The sequence below is a fragment of the Onychomys torridus genome, chromosome 8, assembly GCF_903995425.1.
Source record: "Onychomys torridus chromosome 8, mOncTor1.1, whole genome shotgun sequence".
NCBI classification, from domain to species: domain Eukaryota; kingdom Metazoa; phylum Chordata; class Mammalia; order Rodentia; family Cricetidae; genus Onychomys; species Onychomys torridus.
In genome coordinates this window covers 82276659-82291007 of record NC_050450.1, presented here as the reverse complement: position 1 = coordinate 82291007, position 14349 = coordinate 82276659, and the positions used below count along the sequence as shown (strand labels likewise).

Below are 14349 nucleotides of genomic sequence, written 5' to 3'. Positions count from 1 at the left end.
GACTGTCCTAGAACTTGCTCTGTAGACCAAGCTAACCTCGAATTCACAGCAATCCACCTGCCTCTGACTCCCAAGTGCTGGACTAAAAGCATGTGCCAGCACCACCCAGCGAAACCACAGATTCTCAATTCAAATCTATCACACAAGCAGCTCTGATAGAAAATTTGTGGTACTCTCAAACTGTCCTTGAAACACCACAAACCAAGTCTCTCTTGTCTGCACTGCTCTCAGCATTTTTATTTTCCAAAATTCCCAGAACAGCTCATTAAGCTCTGAGCACTCTATGGTTTTTCTAGCCCACTGTTCCAAACTCCTTCATGATCCTCCTTAAAACTACACAGTCAAGTCTGTCACAGCAATACCTCATAATTCTGGTACTAGTTTGCTTTTTTCTTTTTTTTTTCTTTTTTTGAGCTGAGGATCGAACCCAGGGCCTTGCGCTTGCTAGGCAAGCACTCTACCACTGAGCTAAATCCCCAACCCACTAGTTTGCTTTTTTATTGCTATGACAAAACAGCATGAAAAAGCAACTTGGGAAGCAAAGGGTTTATTTGAGTTACTCAGCCCAATTACAGGTCATCATGTCGGGAAATCAGGGCAAGATCTCCAAGCAGAGGTCATGGAAGAATGCTGCTTACTGGCTTGCTCCCCATGGCTTCATCAGCTTATTTTGTTATATAACCCAGGGGTGTCAGAAATACACATACATTTAAAAAAAAAAAAAAAAAAAAGGTTAGCGGTAGTTAGTGGTAAGACACTTATAGTTCCAGCACCCAGGAGGCTGAAGCTAATGTCTGAACTGTTGAGTATGGTAGCAATGGCATATACCTGTAATCCCAGCACTTGAGACAGGATGAAAGTAAGGAGTAGATTCCAAGTTCAAGGCCAGCTAAGGCTACAATAGTGAGACCATGTCTCCAAGCAAGAAACAAATCAAGTTTTCAATCTAAATTAAGCTCAAAACTGTTTTTAATATTTGTAGAGAAATTCCCCCTTCCTTCTATAGAGTACAGTTTTATTATAACACTTAATTTTTAAAAATCTTGGAATTAAAATGCAAACATGATAATGAATGCTTCTGAAGGAAGAAATGAAAGTGGGCTCCATAGTACATGACAATTCTCAAATGCTGAGTGTGATTCACCGAGCTACAAAACAAACCTAGAACAACGGAAGGGTCAAACTGGAGACACTCAAACATGCTCCTGTACTGAACACTTAAGAAGAAAAATCTATTGCATCTACCTTTTTGTGGAAAAACAACAGACAGTTCAGAGGTTAAGAGCACTTGCTGCTCTTGCAGAGGACCAAGGCTGGTTCCCAGTACCCACATGGTGGCGGTTAACCTGACATCCTCCCTCAGGCGCCAGGCACAGAGGTGCATATACATTTATCAAGGCACTCACATACATGCATAAAAATGAAATTTTAATTTAATGCAATTTTAAGTATAAAACAAATTTTGCTCTAATTTCTTTCTTACAACAGAAACAGATCACTTGATGTCTAAAAAGGATTTTAGACAAGCAATTCTTTTAATTTTTTTGGTTTTTGGGTTTTTCAATACAGGGTTTCTCTGTAGACCAGGCTGGCTTCTAACCCTCAGAGATCCTCCTGTCTCTGCCTCCCCAGTACTGGGATCAAAGGCATGTGTCACCACCACCACCCAGCAACTAGTAATTCTTTTTCAATTAAAAAAATAAAAATCTACTGAAAACTTGGTACTTTGTACAAATCAAAAAACCAATTCATTAAGATAATGAAATTTTGTTTGGTTCTGCTATGTCTTTATTGTGTAGTTCTAGAATACTATATAATTCCTAATATAAATGTATAATCAATTTAGAATTAAGATATCTTCTATAATCAAATTGTTTTGAGCATGGTGGTTCACACCTGTATTCCCAGCACTTGGGAGGCTGAAAAGATTGGTTACATTCAAGGCCAGAATAGACTACATGAGTTCCAGAAACCTAGGCTACAACTAAGACTGTCTTTAAAAAAAAAAAAAAAAAAAAGAAACAAACAAAAAAAACACCTCAAAGTTTCTTACTCTTTGAGTATAAAATGTTCAACTCTTAAAGTGTACTAAACGCTACAGCCACAAACTGTTCCTCCAGATGTGTGGTTCACAGTATGATTCCTGTGTGTAGTGGAGACCACAAGTTCTCTAAGTGCACAGCCATCTATAAGAGTCTACAGGGGGCTGGAGCGATGGCTCAGCGGTTAAGAACACTGGCTGCTCTTCCAGAGTTCAATTCCTAGCACCCACATGTCAGCTCACAGCTGTCTGTAACCCCATCACCCTCACACAGACATACAAGCAAGCAAAAACATCAATGCACATAAAATAATTTAAAAAAGAGAGAGAGAGAGAGAGAGAGAGAGAGAGAGAGAGAGTCTACAGCAGAATCAGAAACCACTCACTGACTTCTTAATTAACCCGGGGAGGCTGTAGAACTCTTATGTATCATCAAGCCTAACAACATAAAGTCAAGGGATATAGCTCATTGTTGGCTCAGGTTAGTTTCTGTAACCAAATCTCTATTGGAACTCCACAGTATCTACAAAACAGCCCTGTGAATTTTGGGATTCTAGTGTTTGAGCTACAAATTCCCACTGTTATGCATTTAGTTCTATTAGGCCCTTCTAGAGTTCTAAAGGATGCACTTAGTTCCATTCTCACATATACTTCACTTTCTGGTGTTAAAAGTTATCTGTAAGGACAGGCAGTTTCTTAACATCAGATATCACAGCTGGGTATGGAGGAACACACCTATAATCTAGCACTATGAGGGAGAATGTTTGCAACCAGACTAGCTATATACATAACAAGACCTCTATCTCAGAAAAACAAAACACAACAGCAGGTATTGGTATAAAGCCTTAATGAGTGATGTGAGAAACATAACATAAAATGGGACATGGGCTGATGATATGGCTCATTTGCCACCAAGCCTGATAACCCAAGTTTGATCCACAGGAACCACATGGTAGCAAAAGATAATTCCCCCAGGTTATCCTCTGACATCCACATGGACACCATGCCATGTGTGCCCTGCCCCCCAAATTTAAATTTAAAGAGAAAAGAGATCATGAAGTTTCTCACCACTTCTTTTTATAATTTCTACCACTTCTTTTTATAAATTTCATTTTTTAAAATTTGTTCATTTTCATTAGGAAAAGGCAAAATTATCCATGAAAATTGAAATAATTTAAAAAGTAAAAAATAACATGAAATTTCATTAAAAATGAATCTGAGAGGTTAAAGAAATTGGCTCAGCAATTAAGAGCACTTACTTGCTGCTCTTGCTAGAACTCTAGCATACACACGGTAGCTTACACCCATCCCTAATTCCAATTCCAAGGGATCTGATGCCCTTTTCTGATCTGCAAGGACACCAGGCATGCACACAGTATACATATATGCACGAAGCAGGCAAACACTCACACATATTTAAAAAAAAAACAAAAAACCTAAAAACAATTTTAAATATTTTTTTAAAGTGAGATGAGCAGTGGTGGCACACTCCTTTAATCCCAGCACTGGGGAGTCAGAGACTGGTGGATCTCTGCTCTCTAAGACTACAGAGCAACCCTGTCTCAAAAAAAAACAAAAGAGGGGGATTTAGCTCAGTGGTAGAGCACTTGCCTAGCAAGCACAAGGCCCTGGGTTCGTCCTCAGCTCCGACAAAAAAAAACCCAAAAGATACTGAAAAAAGGATTGTCTGTTTCTCTAAGTTACCTTTACTTTTTCAACAAAAGGAACAAAAAAATTTCAGTCACTTTTTATACATACTTCAAGGCTAGTTTCTCTCCTATTGGAAAACTTCAAAGTAATACAGAAACAATGGAACTGTCAGCAGAACTGCTCCACATATGGCTATCTGCATAACAAACACAGCAGAATGCCAACTATAAACAGGCAGACAGCACAACTGAAGAAGTCAGTCTAGCAGGTATCTCCGACTCAGCCTTTTCTACAGATCTTGGTGTCATATGAGATGGGAACAAAAAGGAATTAGTACCAGCACCCCGATCTCACACTTGATTCTGTGATGACAATTCCGAGCACATATTTGGAGCCCTTGCCAAATGTCAGGGTGAGTCACTCACTGTATAGGGGTCCTCCACTCTTTAATGAGTACATGAGGAGAAAAGCATTGTACTTACTCTGGTCAGCATAGTTTTTTGCTTTAAGTTCAAGTTGTCTGGTTTGAGATTCCAGAGATTCCACTCGGGTCTGTAAATCCTTCTTTTCCTGTTCCTGAGAGTCTTCAAACTCAATGAATTTCTAATAAAGAACAACAACAGACATTTTCAGTATTGAAATGAAATCTCTTTTATATTTTCAACACCTCTATTTCAGAGATAACTATTAGGGGCTGGAGAGATGGTTCAAGGTCCAGAGGACCCCCAGTTCTAGTTCTAGCACCCACATGGCAGCTCACATCCTTCTGGAACTTCAGTCCCAGGGGATCTGATACCCAACTCTGGCCTCCAAAGGCACCAGCACACATGACGTAAACAGACAAACATGCATGCAAAAATCCCAACATAACAACAACAAACAAGAGCTGGCAATATGGCTCAATCAAGGCATCTACCACCAAGCCTGATAACCTGAATTTGATTCCCGGGATCCACATGGCAGGAGGAGAAAACTAACTTCTGAAGTTTGACCTGTGACGTGTGTGTGTGTGTGTGTGTGTGTGTGTGTGTGTGTGTGTGATCTAAGAGATCTCAAAATCATGAAATTGATTTTAAGTTTCTCTAATAATTATACTTAAAACCTCCAAATACAGAAGTAAAAATACAACAACTTATTTAGTTAAGGTGTTATCATTTCACATAATAGACATCCCAAAGGGAATACATATATCCCACTACAACTAAATCTTTTAGTATACTTGCATATTCATTGAGTTGAAAACAAATCTTTAATCCATAGTATGTACAGAAGATACAAAAGAATAACAGGGGATGGAGAGATGGCTCAGAGGTTAAGAGCACTGGCTGTTTTTCCAAAGGTCCTAGGTTCAATTCCCAGCAACCACATGGTGGCTCACAACCATCTGTAATGAGATCTGGTGCCCTCTTCTGGCCTGCAGGGACGCATGCATACAGAACACTGTATACATAATAAATAAATATTTTTTAAAAAAGGATAACAGAATAATTCATATTTGCTAAGTGATTATTTAACAAGAGATATTGGGGTCGGAATGAAGCTCAATAGTATTGTGCTTACCTAACATATAGGAGGTAAGGGTTCTATTTACAGCACTGCAAAAAATGAGTAAATAAATAAGAGGGAAAGATCAGCAATAAGTAATTTTTTATTTGAGCTGAGGGTCGAACCAAGGGCCTTGCACTTGCTAGGCAAGCGCTCTACCATTGAGCTAAATCCCCAACCTCATAAGTAATTTTGTGAATTTATCTGATGTAGGTTAAAAAAAAAAAAAGAAGCCAGGCTAGAAATAACACTACCAACCAAATATAATTTAAGTAAAGATTGGAGCCGGGCGGTGGTGGCACACGCCTGTAATCCCAGCACGTGGGAGGCAGAGCCAGGTGGATCTCTGTGAGTTTGAGGCCAGCCTGGGCTACAAAGCGAGTTCCAGGACAGCCTCCAAAGCTACAGAGAAACCCTGTCTTGAAAAAACATTAAAAAGATTGGTTAAATGAAATCATTAAATCTCAGTCTCCATCTTAACTAGATCAGCAGCATCTGACACTGGTTTCTTCTGTTTGGCTTTCCTAGTTTCCCTTCTATTTTCTGGTTGCTCTTTTTTTGTACTCTTTACTGGTTACTTCTCAATTTCTTCACATTGAAGTGCTCCATCCTTGGACACATTTTCTGTTCCATTTTTTTGTTTTTTTTTTTTTGTTATTATTTTAAAAACTTACTCATATAAGTCTATGCACATGTGTCACTACATGTGTGCTGGAGGTTGGAGAACAATATTATAGAGTCTATTCTCTCCTTTCACCTTTAGATTGGTTTTAGGGATGGAACCCAGGTCTCCAGCTTGCATTGTTGCAAAGCAATGCCTTTATCTGCTGAGCTATCTTAATAGTCCAGTAAGTTGTTTTTTGAAGCAGGACCTTACTATGTTGCCAAGGTAGCTTAAAGCTCACAATACTCCTGCCTCCTGGGAATTGAACTTGGGACCTCTGGAAGAGCAGGAACAGCAGTCAGTGCTCTTAAACTCTGTCTGAGTCATCTCTCCAGCCAGAGCTCATCTACTTTCATTGCTTTAAATGATAATTGTATGCTAACAGCTTCTCAAATTCTATCTCTAGTACAAACCTAAACTTCAAATGTGTATGTCTACAGCCTGTTTACTGGGCAAAAATCAGTTAGAAACCTACCTGGTCCTCTCTTGGATCTGATTCACTAAGTGAAGCATTTGTGCCTAGAACTTGAGAGTCAGCTTTGACACCTCTCTTTCTGTGCCACCTTTATCTACTGTATGAATTATCACTCTAGCATTCACCTCTTGAATGGTCTCTTCACTTTCACCCTGATCCTCTAGAATGCAGAATAGTGAGGAGGATCCTTTTAAAGGAAGTCAGACCTGATAGTTTAAATTATCTACTACACACTTAAAATGGGCCTCTTGGAACACACACGACCTTTTCCCACCATCCTACTGGTTTGATATCACGCTCCTTGTAAGTATCTGGCGTAAGCCTCTGCACTTGTTTCTTGCTATTTGGAATTCTCCTTCCCAGATAACCAATGGCTTGCTCCCTCTCTACTGCCCTTCATGCCTTTGTTCAGACATCACCTTCTTAGTGAGACCTTTCTCATCTCCCTATCTCCCCTCCTTACTCTTCTTCAGAGCAATTATTCCCAAACCCCATACTAAAAATTTTAGTAATTTACCTTATTTACTATGTGCCTATTCTTGCCACAATGTAGGTTCCATAAAGGCATTGTTATATGTCCTAATGTAATGCTAGTGGGAAAAGTAATGACAGCATACAACAGGTTCTAAAATGTTTGTTAAATGAATCAATAACAAAAGCTGCAGAGTAAAAACTGAAATTTATATAGAAAATGTTATAAATTACAAAGATAAACCTTTTGATTTACTAGCTGTGGAATTAGCTCAATGATAGAGCACTTTCCACAGAACTGACCAAAAACAAAACAAACAAACAAAAAAAAAAAATCAAAGAAACACAAAACTGAAAAGAGAAAAATTAAAGTAAGTTTCAGTAAATACACGCTCCTCCCCACTAGTCCCTTCCTTTGTTCGAGTACTCCCCTTCTTCTTTCAAGCCACATGGCATGAGTATGTACGCAGCCAAGTCCATGTTCTGCTGGAGAGAAAACGGGATCTTTTAGGTTTCTTCCTCCCATTCCCTTCCCTGGTTTTCCCATCTCCTCTCCCTCTAAATCTCTTCCTCTTCCCTCATAGTCTCCCTTATATTTTCATCTCATAGATCTGTACATATGTACATATTCACATTGAAATCTAAACTTCACAAATGAGAGAAAACAAGATATTTGTCTCTGTGACTCTGACTTATTTCACTTAACATGATCTTCAGTTCCATACAATTTCCTACAAATAACATAATTTCCATTCTTTTTATGGCTGAATAAAATACACACACACACACACACACACACACACACACACACACACATTTTTCTTTATTTTTTCATCTATTGACTGGTTCCTTATCTTAGTTATTATAACTAGCATAACAATAAACATTCATTGGTTTGTTTAATTATTTAAATTTATTTTATGTGCATTGGTGTGAAGGTGTCAGATCCACTGAAACTGGAGTTACAGTCAGTTGTGAGCTGCCATGTAGGTGCTGGGAATTGAATCCAGGTCATCTGGAAGAGCAGCAGCCAGTGCCCTTAACCACTAAGCCACCTCTCCAGTCCCAACATTCATTAGTTTTAAAATGCATTTTTTGTTTTTGTTTTTGGAGACAGGGTTTTACTCTGTAGCCCTGGCTGTGCTAGAACTCTCTCTGCAGACCAAGATGTCCTTGAACTCACAGAGATCCACCTGCCTCTGCCTCCTGAGTGCTGGGATTAAAGGCCCATGCCACCGCCACACAGCTTAAAGTGCCATTTTTTAATCCTTTACTGACTTTATTAATCCTTAAACTTTTTCTTTTTTCTTTTTTTTTAAGATTTTTATTTATTATGTATACAGAAGAATTGAACTCAGAACCTCTGGAAGGGCAGTCAGTGCTCTTAACCTCTGAGCCATCTCTCTAGCCCCTCTTTTCTTATTTTTTCTATTTTGTTCATTTGTTTCAGGCAAGATCTCACTATGTAGCCTTTGACCATATAGAACTACTAGATATTTCAAGCTGGCCTCAAACTTGAGGCAGTTCTATTGCTTAGGCCTTGCAAGTACCAGGACTTTAAACACAAGCTACCACACCCAAGCCAAGCTTTTCAATCACTACAGAAAACACTTTTCTGTCTAGACACAATGTCTTCCTGTGAGAAAATTTCTCTCCCTGTTTTATGTTAACTCTCTTCATTCCATGTAATCTGACTGGTAGTGACTCTGTCTCCCTAGGGAGAGATAACCCAGACTGCTCAAGGTCCTTTCTGGGACATTGGTCAATTATTAGGAAAACTACTACCTGTTTTTTGTTTGTTTGTTTGTTTGCTTGTTTTTTAATTTTTATTCATTTTGCCAAAGAACCCCCTCTTTCCTTCTCCTACCCCTCCAGCCTCCCTCTCCCAAACTACCTGGTTTAAAAAAAAATATTGTTGTTGTTATTGTTAATATAATTATTGGTGTGTGCACATGTGCATGTGTGTGAGTGTGATGTATGGAAGAGGGAGCTCACATGTGTCACAGAATGCAGAGGCCAGAGAACTTTGTGGAATCAATTCTTTCCTTCTACAAAGGTTCCTAGATTACAGAGATCAAATTCAAGTTGCAAGGCTTACTGCAGCAAGTGATACGCCATCTCACTAGCCACGTGGCTCTTATAATCTGTATATAACAGCATTTTGTGCAACATAAATAGGATTTTAGAAGCTTCACCCTAGTTCAGGTTTTTGTTGTTGTTGTTATATGCCACCATGCCTGCCAGTCAGAGATGTTTAAAAAAAGAAACGGGCTTGGGGATTTAGCTCAGCGGTAGAAAGCACAAGGCCCTGGGTTCGATCCTCAGCCCCAAATAAATAAATAAATAAAAGAAGCAACTCTAAACAGATGCTTATGTTTTAATATGACTTATCCTCTTTCCAAAGGCATGATTTTATAAAGCTAGTCACCCTGAAGTTTACTTGGCTACTAGCATCAGAACAATCATGGTGAAGAGAGAATTGATAAAATCATGGTTGAGAAGGAAGCAGTTTTCTAATTACTAAATGACTTTACCTCCGGAAATCCTGGCTATCTATCCCCAGCATAACAATTTGTTGTACACTTCTAATATGCTATAGCATAAATCCTCTCCCTGGTCCCCTCTGCCTCTGTCTCTCTCATACACCCTTTTAAGGCAGGCAGGCAAGAACCTGTAAGTGGGAATTTTCAATATGTAAAATAAATACATCCTCCACTAGACACCCTTTTCCATCTTAACAGCTACCAGGTCAGCAACAGAAGTCTCCTGGGAGCAACTAGACACTGCTTTAAAAAAAAAAAAAAAAAAAGTAGTGGACAATACCAACTTATGTCAGAATCTAAAAAAGAACCAGCTTTGGGATGAAGCAAGATGCCTCTATGCCCAGCTGGCTTATAGGGGACTGTTTTATCCTATGTTCTATAGAAAAACAAATGAATTATTTGAAAAGGTAAACTCTCAAAGTTTAAAAAGAAAAAATCCTCAGAGACTGCTGTTCTCTAGAGTAAGATGCAGGAGGCCAACAAAGGTTGGAGAGACCTTTAAATAGTACTTTGAGTATAGCAATTGTCTAAAAACTAGCACCACCAAATAACAGGCTTACTTGCTGCCAGACATCCTCCAAGACAAACACTCTTACTTATTCTGTAGAGTAGGGGGGAAGGAATTATTCCCATTATATAATCATTATCCATTTTTAGTTAATTCCACACCAGCATGGGAATATATCATAAAACAACAAAGGTGAATCTCAGCGCATCAAAGCCCCACCTCAGAAAACTGAAAAGGTAATGTTGGGTCTGGGAGGTAGCGGGCAAAGTACTGGTTGCATAAGCCTGAGGACCCGTGTCCAGATGCCCAGGACTCAACAGAACACCAGATGCAGTTCACAAACAAGCAAATACTCAGAGCCCACTAGTCAGGCAGTCTAGACAAATCAGTGAGCTTCAGATTCAGTAACAGACTCCTTAAAAGACAAGTTAGAAATTATATTGCTTCAACTGATGTATAATCTGAGGCTCCATTTAAAAAAAAAAAAAGAGAGATAATTAACAGTTATCAGACGCTTGAAACTACAACCTGAAAACAAGAGAAACCAAAACTATTAGGAAGAGTGGAAAGGGATTCAGAGGAAAAAGACAAAGCAAGGACAAAAGAAAACTATAATTAATAGAGTCAAAGACAGAAAAGTCACTGCTCCCGTAGAACCAGCACAGTACGCTATTTTTAAAAGAGGGAGGGGAAGAGAAAACAAGAATTAGAAGGAGCTCTCAAAAATCTGAAGTATAAAGAAGAAGCAAAAACATTTTCTTTCTTAAAAACTATTTATTCCTTAGGGTAACCAGTTGACAACAAGAAATACATCTTTATAAGAAAGCCTAGCTATCATGCACTGAAGGAAAATCCGTCAGAATAGCACCATTTCCCTATCCTCAATAAACTAATGGGAAATACTGGGTCACTCTTCAGATTTTGCTGGGTGTCTCATAAACACTTTTATAATCAGTCTTTTAAACCAGACTTTCCGATTGCTTCCACCTGAATAATGATTTTAATGGACTATAATATAAAGGCTATCAAAAAGGCATAATTCAGGCAGTTTGCAAAGACAGACAGACACACACACACACACACACACACACACACACACTATTTTGTTCTCCAAAATATTTTACACCCTAATAAACTTATCTGGGGTCAGAAAAAAGAACAGCCACTAAATATAGAGGCCAGAAAATGCCTTCAATCCTAGCATTCCAGAGGCAGAAATTCATCTGGGTCTCCGGTGAGTTCAAGGGCTACACTGGAAACAGCTCACGCCTTTAATCCCAGGAAGTGATGGCAGAAAGCAGAAAGGTATTTAAGGCGTGAGGACGAGGAACTAGAGCCTGGTTAAGCTTTTAGATTTTTGAGCGGCAGTTCAGCTGAGATATAGTTGGATGAGGACTCAGAAGGCTTCCAGTCTGAGGAAATAAGATCAGCTGAGGAATTGGCAAGGTGAGGAAGCTGTGGCTTGTTCTGCTTCTCTGATCTTCCAGCATTCACCCCAATACCTGACCCTAGGTTTGTTTTTATTAATAAGATCTTTTAAGATTCGTGCTATACACACCACACACACACACACACACAGAGAGAGAGAGAGAGAGAGAGAGAGAGAGAGAGAGAGAGAGAGAGAAAAAAAAAAAAAATGTGAAAGTAAATAAAGTAAACATCCATTACTTGTTCACCAAAAAAAAAAAAAAAAAAAAAGTCAGGAACAGAGAGGCCTGCACCTTTATTTAGTCCCAGCACTAGTGTATCTCTGTGAGTTCAAGATCAATTTGGTCTACATCACTAACTCTAAGAAAGCATAGGCTACCTAGTGAGACCCTGTTTCAACTCCCCCTCACCAAAACCTCTGTAATTCAACCTAGCCATGTACATTCAGGTTTTGGTTGCTAACCATTGGTCATATAAAACTGAATAGGAAATTGACAGAAAAATAGAATTTATCAGTAAATGTGAGAAAGCATATTCAACAAAACTAGGGACTTGGGAAAAGCAAATCAAAGCAAGAGGTATCTTAAGATAAAGACAGAAATCAAGTCTGTTAGTGCTGAATGTTTCCAAAGAAGGAGGGAAATAGGAGCTCTAATAAACTTGTTAAATTTTTTGTATTATTTTATATGTGTTTTGCATACATGTATGTTTGTATACCATGTGTGTATCTGATGTTAGAGAGTGTCAGATCCCCTTGGAACTGGAGTTACAGACGGTTATTAGAAACAATGTGGGTGCTAGGAATCAACCCAAGTCCTCTGGAAGAGCAGCCAGTGCTCTTAACCACAGAAATGGAAATCCCTAGCCAGGCTGGGCTTGATGGCCCACGCCATTAGTCCCAGCACTCAGGGAGGCAGATCTGAGTTCAAAGCCAGCCTGGTCTACAGAGCAAGTTTCAGGATAGCCAGGCTGCAATGAAACCCTGTCTCAAACAACCAAAAAAGAAACAGAAAATCCCTGTACTCCTTTGACAAGCAATGTGGCCATTTCGAACTAAATTTACAAATCCATATTCTAAAATCTGGAATCCAGCTTCTTTTTGGAGCTCTTGCAAACATAACAAATGTTATTTCAGAAATAATTGTGGTTTATAATATAATGATATAGAAAATAGCTTTCATTCTCAGAGAAATGGAGTCAGGCACATGCCAGTAATCCCAACACTTAGGAAGTAGAGGATCACCACAAGTTTAAGTCCAGCCTGGTCTATATATATAGCAAGTTAACCTAGTTTGGACTACATAAAGACTACTTTTAAAAAAAAAAAAAAAAGTGGGGGTGGGGGGTTTGCTGGACAGATGGGTCAGTGGTTAAGGTACTGGTTGCTTTTCCTGAGGACTCAAGATTCAATTCCCAGCATTCACATGGTAGTTCGTAACTGTCTATAACTCCGTTCCCAGAGTATCCGATGCCTTCTTCAGGCCTCCACAGGCACTGCGCGCTCATGGTGCACAGGTAAACATGCAGGGAAATACTCATACACATAAAATAAAAATAAAACCTTCAAAACAAACAAAGGATAGGGCCAGTGAAATGACTCAGTGGGAAAAGGCACTTGCCACCAAGCATAACCACCTGAGTTCAATTCCCAGGACCAACACCATGGAAGAAGAGAACCAATGCCTCTAGCTCTCCTCTACCATCCACATGTGCCCTGGGCGCCATACAGTTAGCAACAGCCAGACAAACAAGTGGAAGAGAAGGAATGTTATCTAGTAGAGACACAGACTTTGCTGTGTTGAGACAAAAGGAAAGGGCTAGTGAGATGGTCCAGTGGGGAAAGGAGCTTGCCACTAATCCCGACAACTTCAGTTCTGTCTTTGGAACCCACAGGTTGGAAGAAGAGAACAGACTCACCCAAGGTGTCCTCTCATTTCCACAAACAAGTCTTGCACCTGAGGGTATTCGGACTCCCGGGTATGTGCTCGTGCACACACACAGTAAAAACGTAATAGTCAATAACAAAATAAAACCCACAGAAAAAGGAAGGTAATATTTTGAAATCCCCATAGTGACACTTTGTCCTAACTAAATATTTCTTCAGGGCTGGAGAGAGGGCTCAGCAGTGAAGAGTACTTGGTTGCAGCCAGGTGTTGGTGGCACACACTTTTAATTGCAGCACTCAAAAGGCAGAGGCAGGTGGATCTCTGAGTCTGAGGACAGCCTGGTCTACAGAATGAGTTCAACGCTACACAGAGAAACCCTGTTTCAAAAAACCTTAAAAAAAAAAAAAAAAAAAAAGTCCATGGTTGCTCTGGTAGAGAACCCTGGTTCAATTTCCAGCACCCACATGGTGATTCACAACTATCTGTAACTCTAGTCCCAGGAGACCCAATGCCCTCTTCTGATCTCCTAGGGTACCAGGCACACTTGTGGTGCACTTACATACATTCAAGCAAAACACTCATGCACATAAAATAAATTTTAAAAAATTTAAATAAAGAAAATCTATTCAATAAACTAAGATTTAGTGCATAGTTTGAAGCATTTATTTTAACTGTTCAAATCTCAAATCTCAACACAGCTAAATGTCATGGTATAAGCTTTAGCAACTGGAAGGTAAAGGCATGCCGACTGATCTCTTTATACTAAGTTCCAGGTCAGCAAGGGCTGCACAGTGAGATTCTGTCTCAAAAAGAAAAAAACAGCCAGGCAGTAGTGGTGCACACCTTTAATCCCAGCACTCGGGAGGCAGAGCCAGGCAGATCTTTGTGAGTTCGAGGCCAGCCTGTGAGAGCGAGCTCCAGGAAAGGCGCAAAGCTACACAGAGAAACTCTGTCTTGAAAAACAAACACACAAACAAACAAACAAATCATTTTGGGGCTGGAGAAATGACTCAGAGGTTAAGAGCACTGGCTGTTCTTCCAGAGGTCCTGAGTGCAATTCCCAGCAACCACATGGTGCCTCACAACCATCTATAATGAGATCTGGTGTGAAGGCACACATACAGACAGAACACTGCAT

General features: G+C 39.5%; 1 protein-coding gene across 10 annotated transcripts in view; it reads right to left on the bottom strand.

The window, feature by feature from the left end:
• Positions 1–14349, bottom strand: part of Spag9 (sperm associated antigen 9) — a 130721-nt gene that overhangs the window by 102347 nt on the left and 14025 nt on the right. For all 10 annotated transcript variants that reach the window (XM_036197728.1, XM_036197735.1, XM_036197733.1 and 7 more), the window contains exon 2: positions 4174–4294. In XM_036197728.1, the coding sequence (XP_036053621.1) occupies positions 4174–4294 (121 nt within the window). The remainder of the gene's footprint in view (positions 1–4173; positions 4295–14349) is intronic.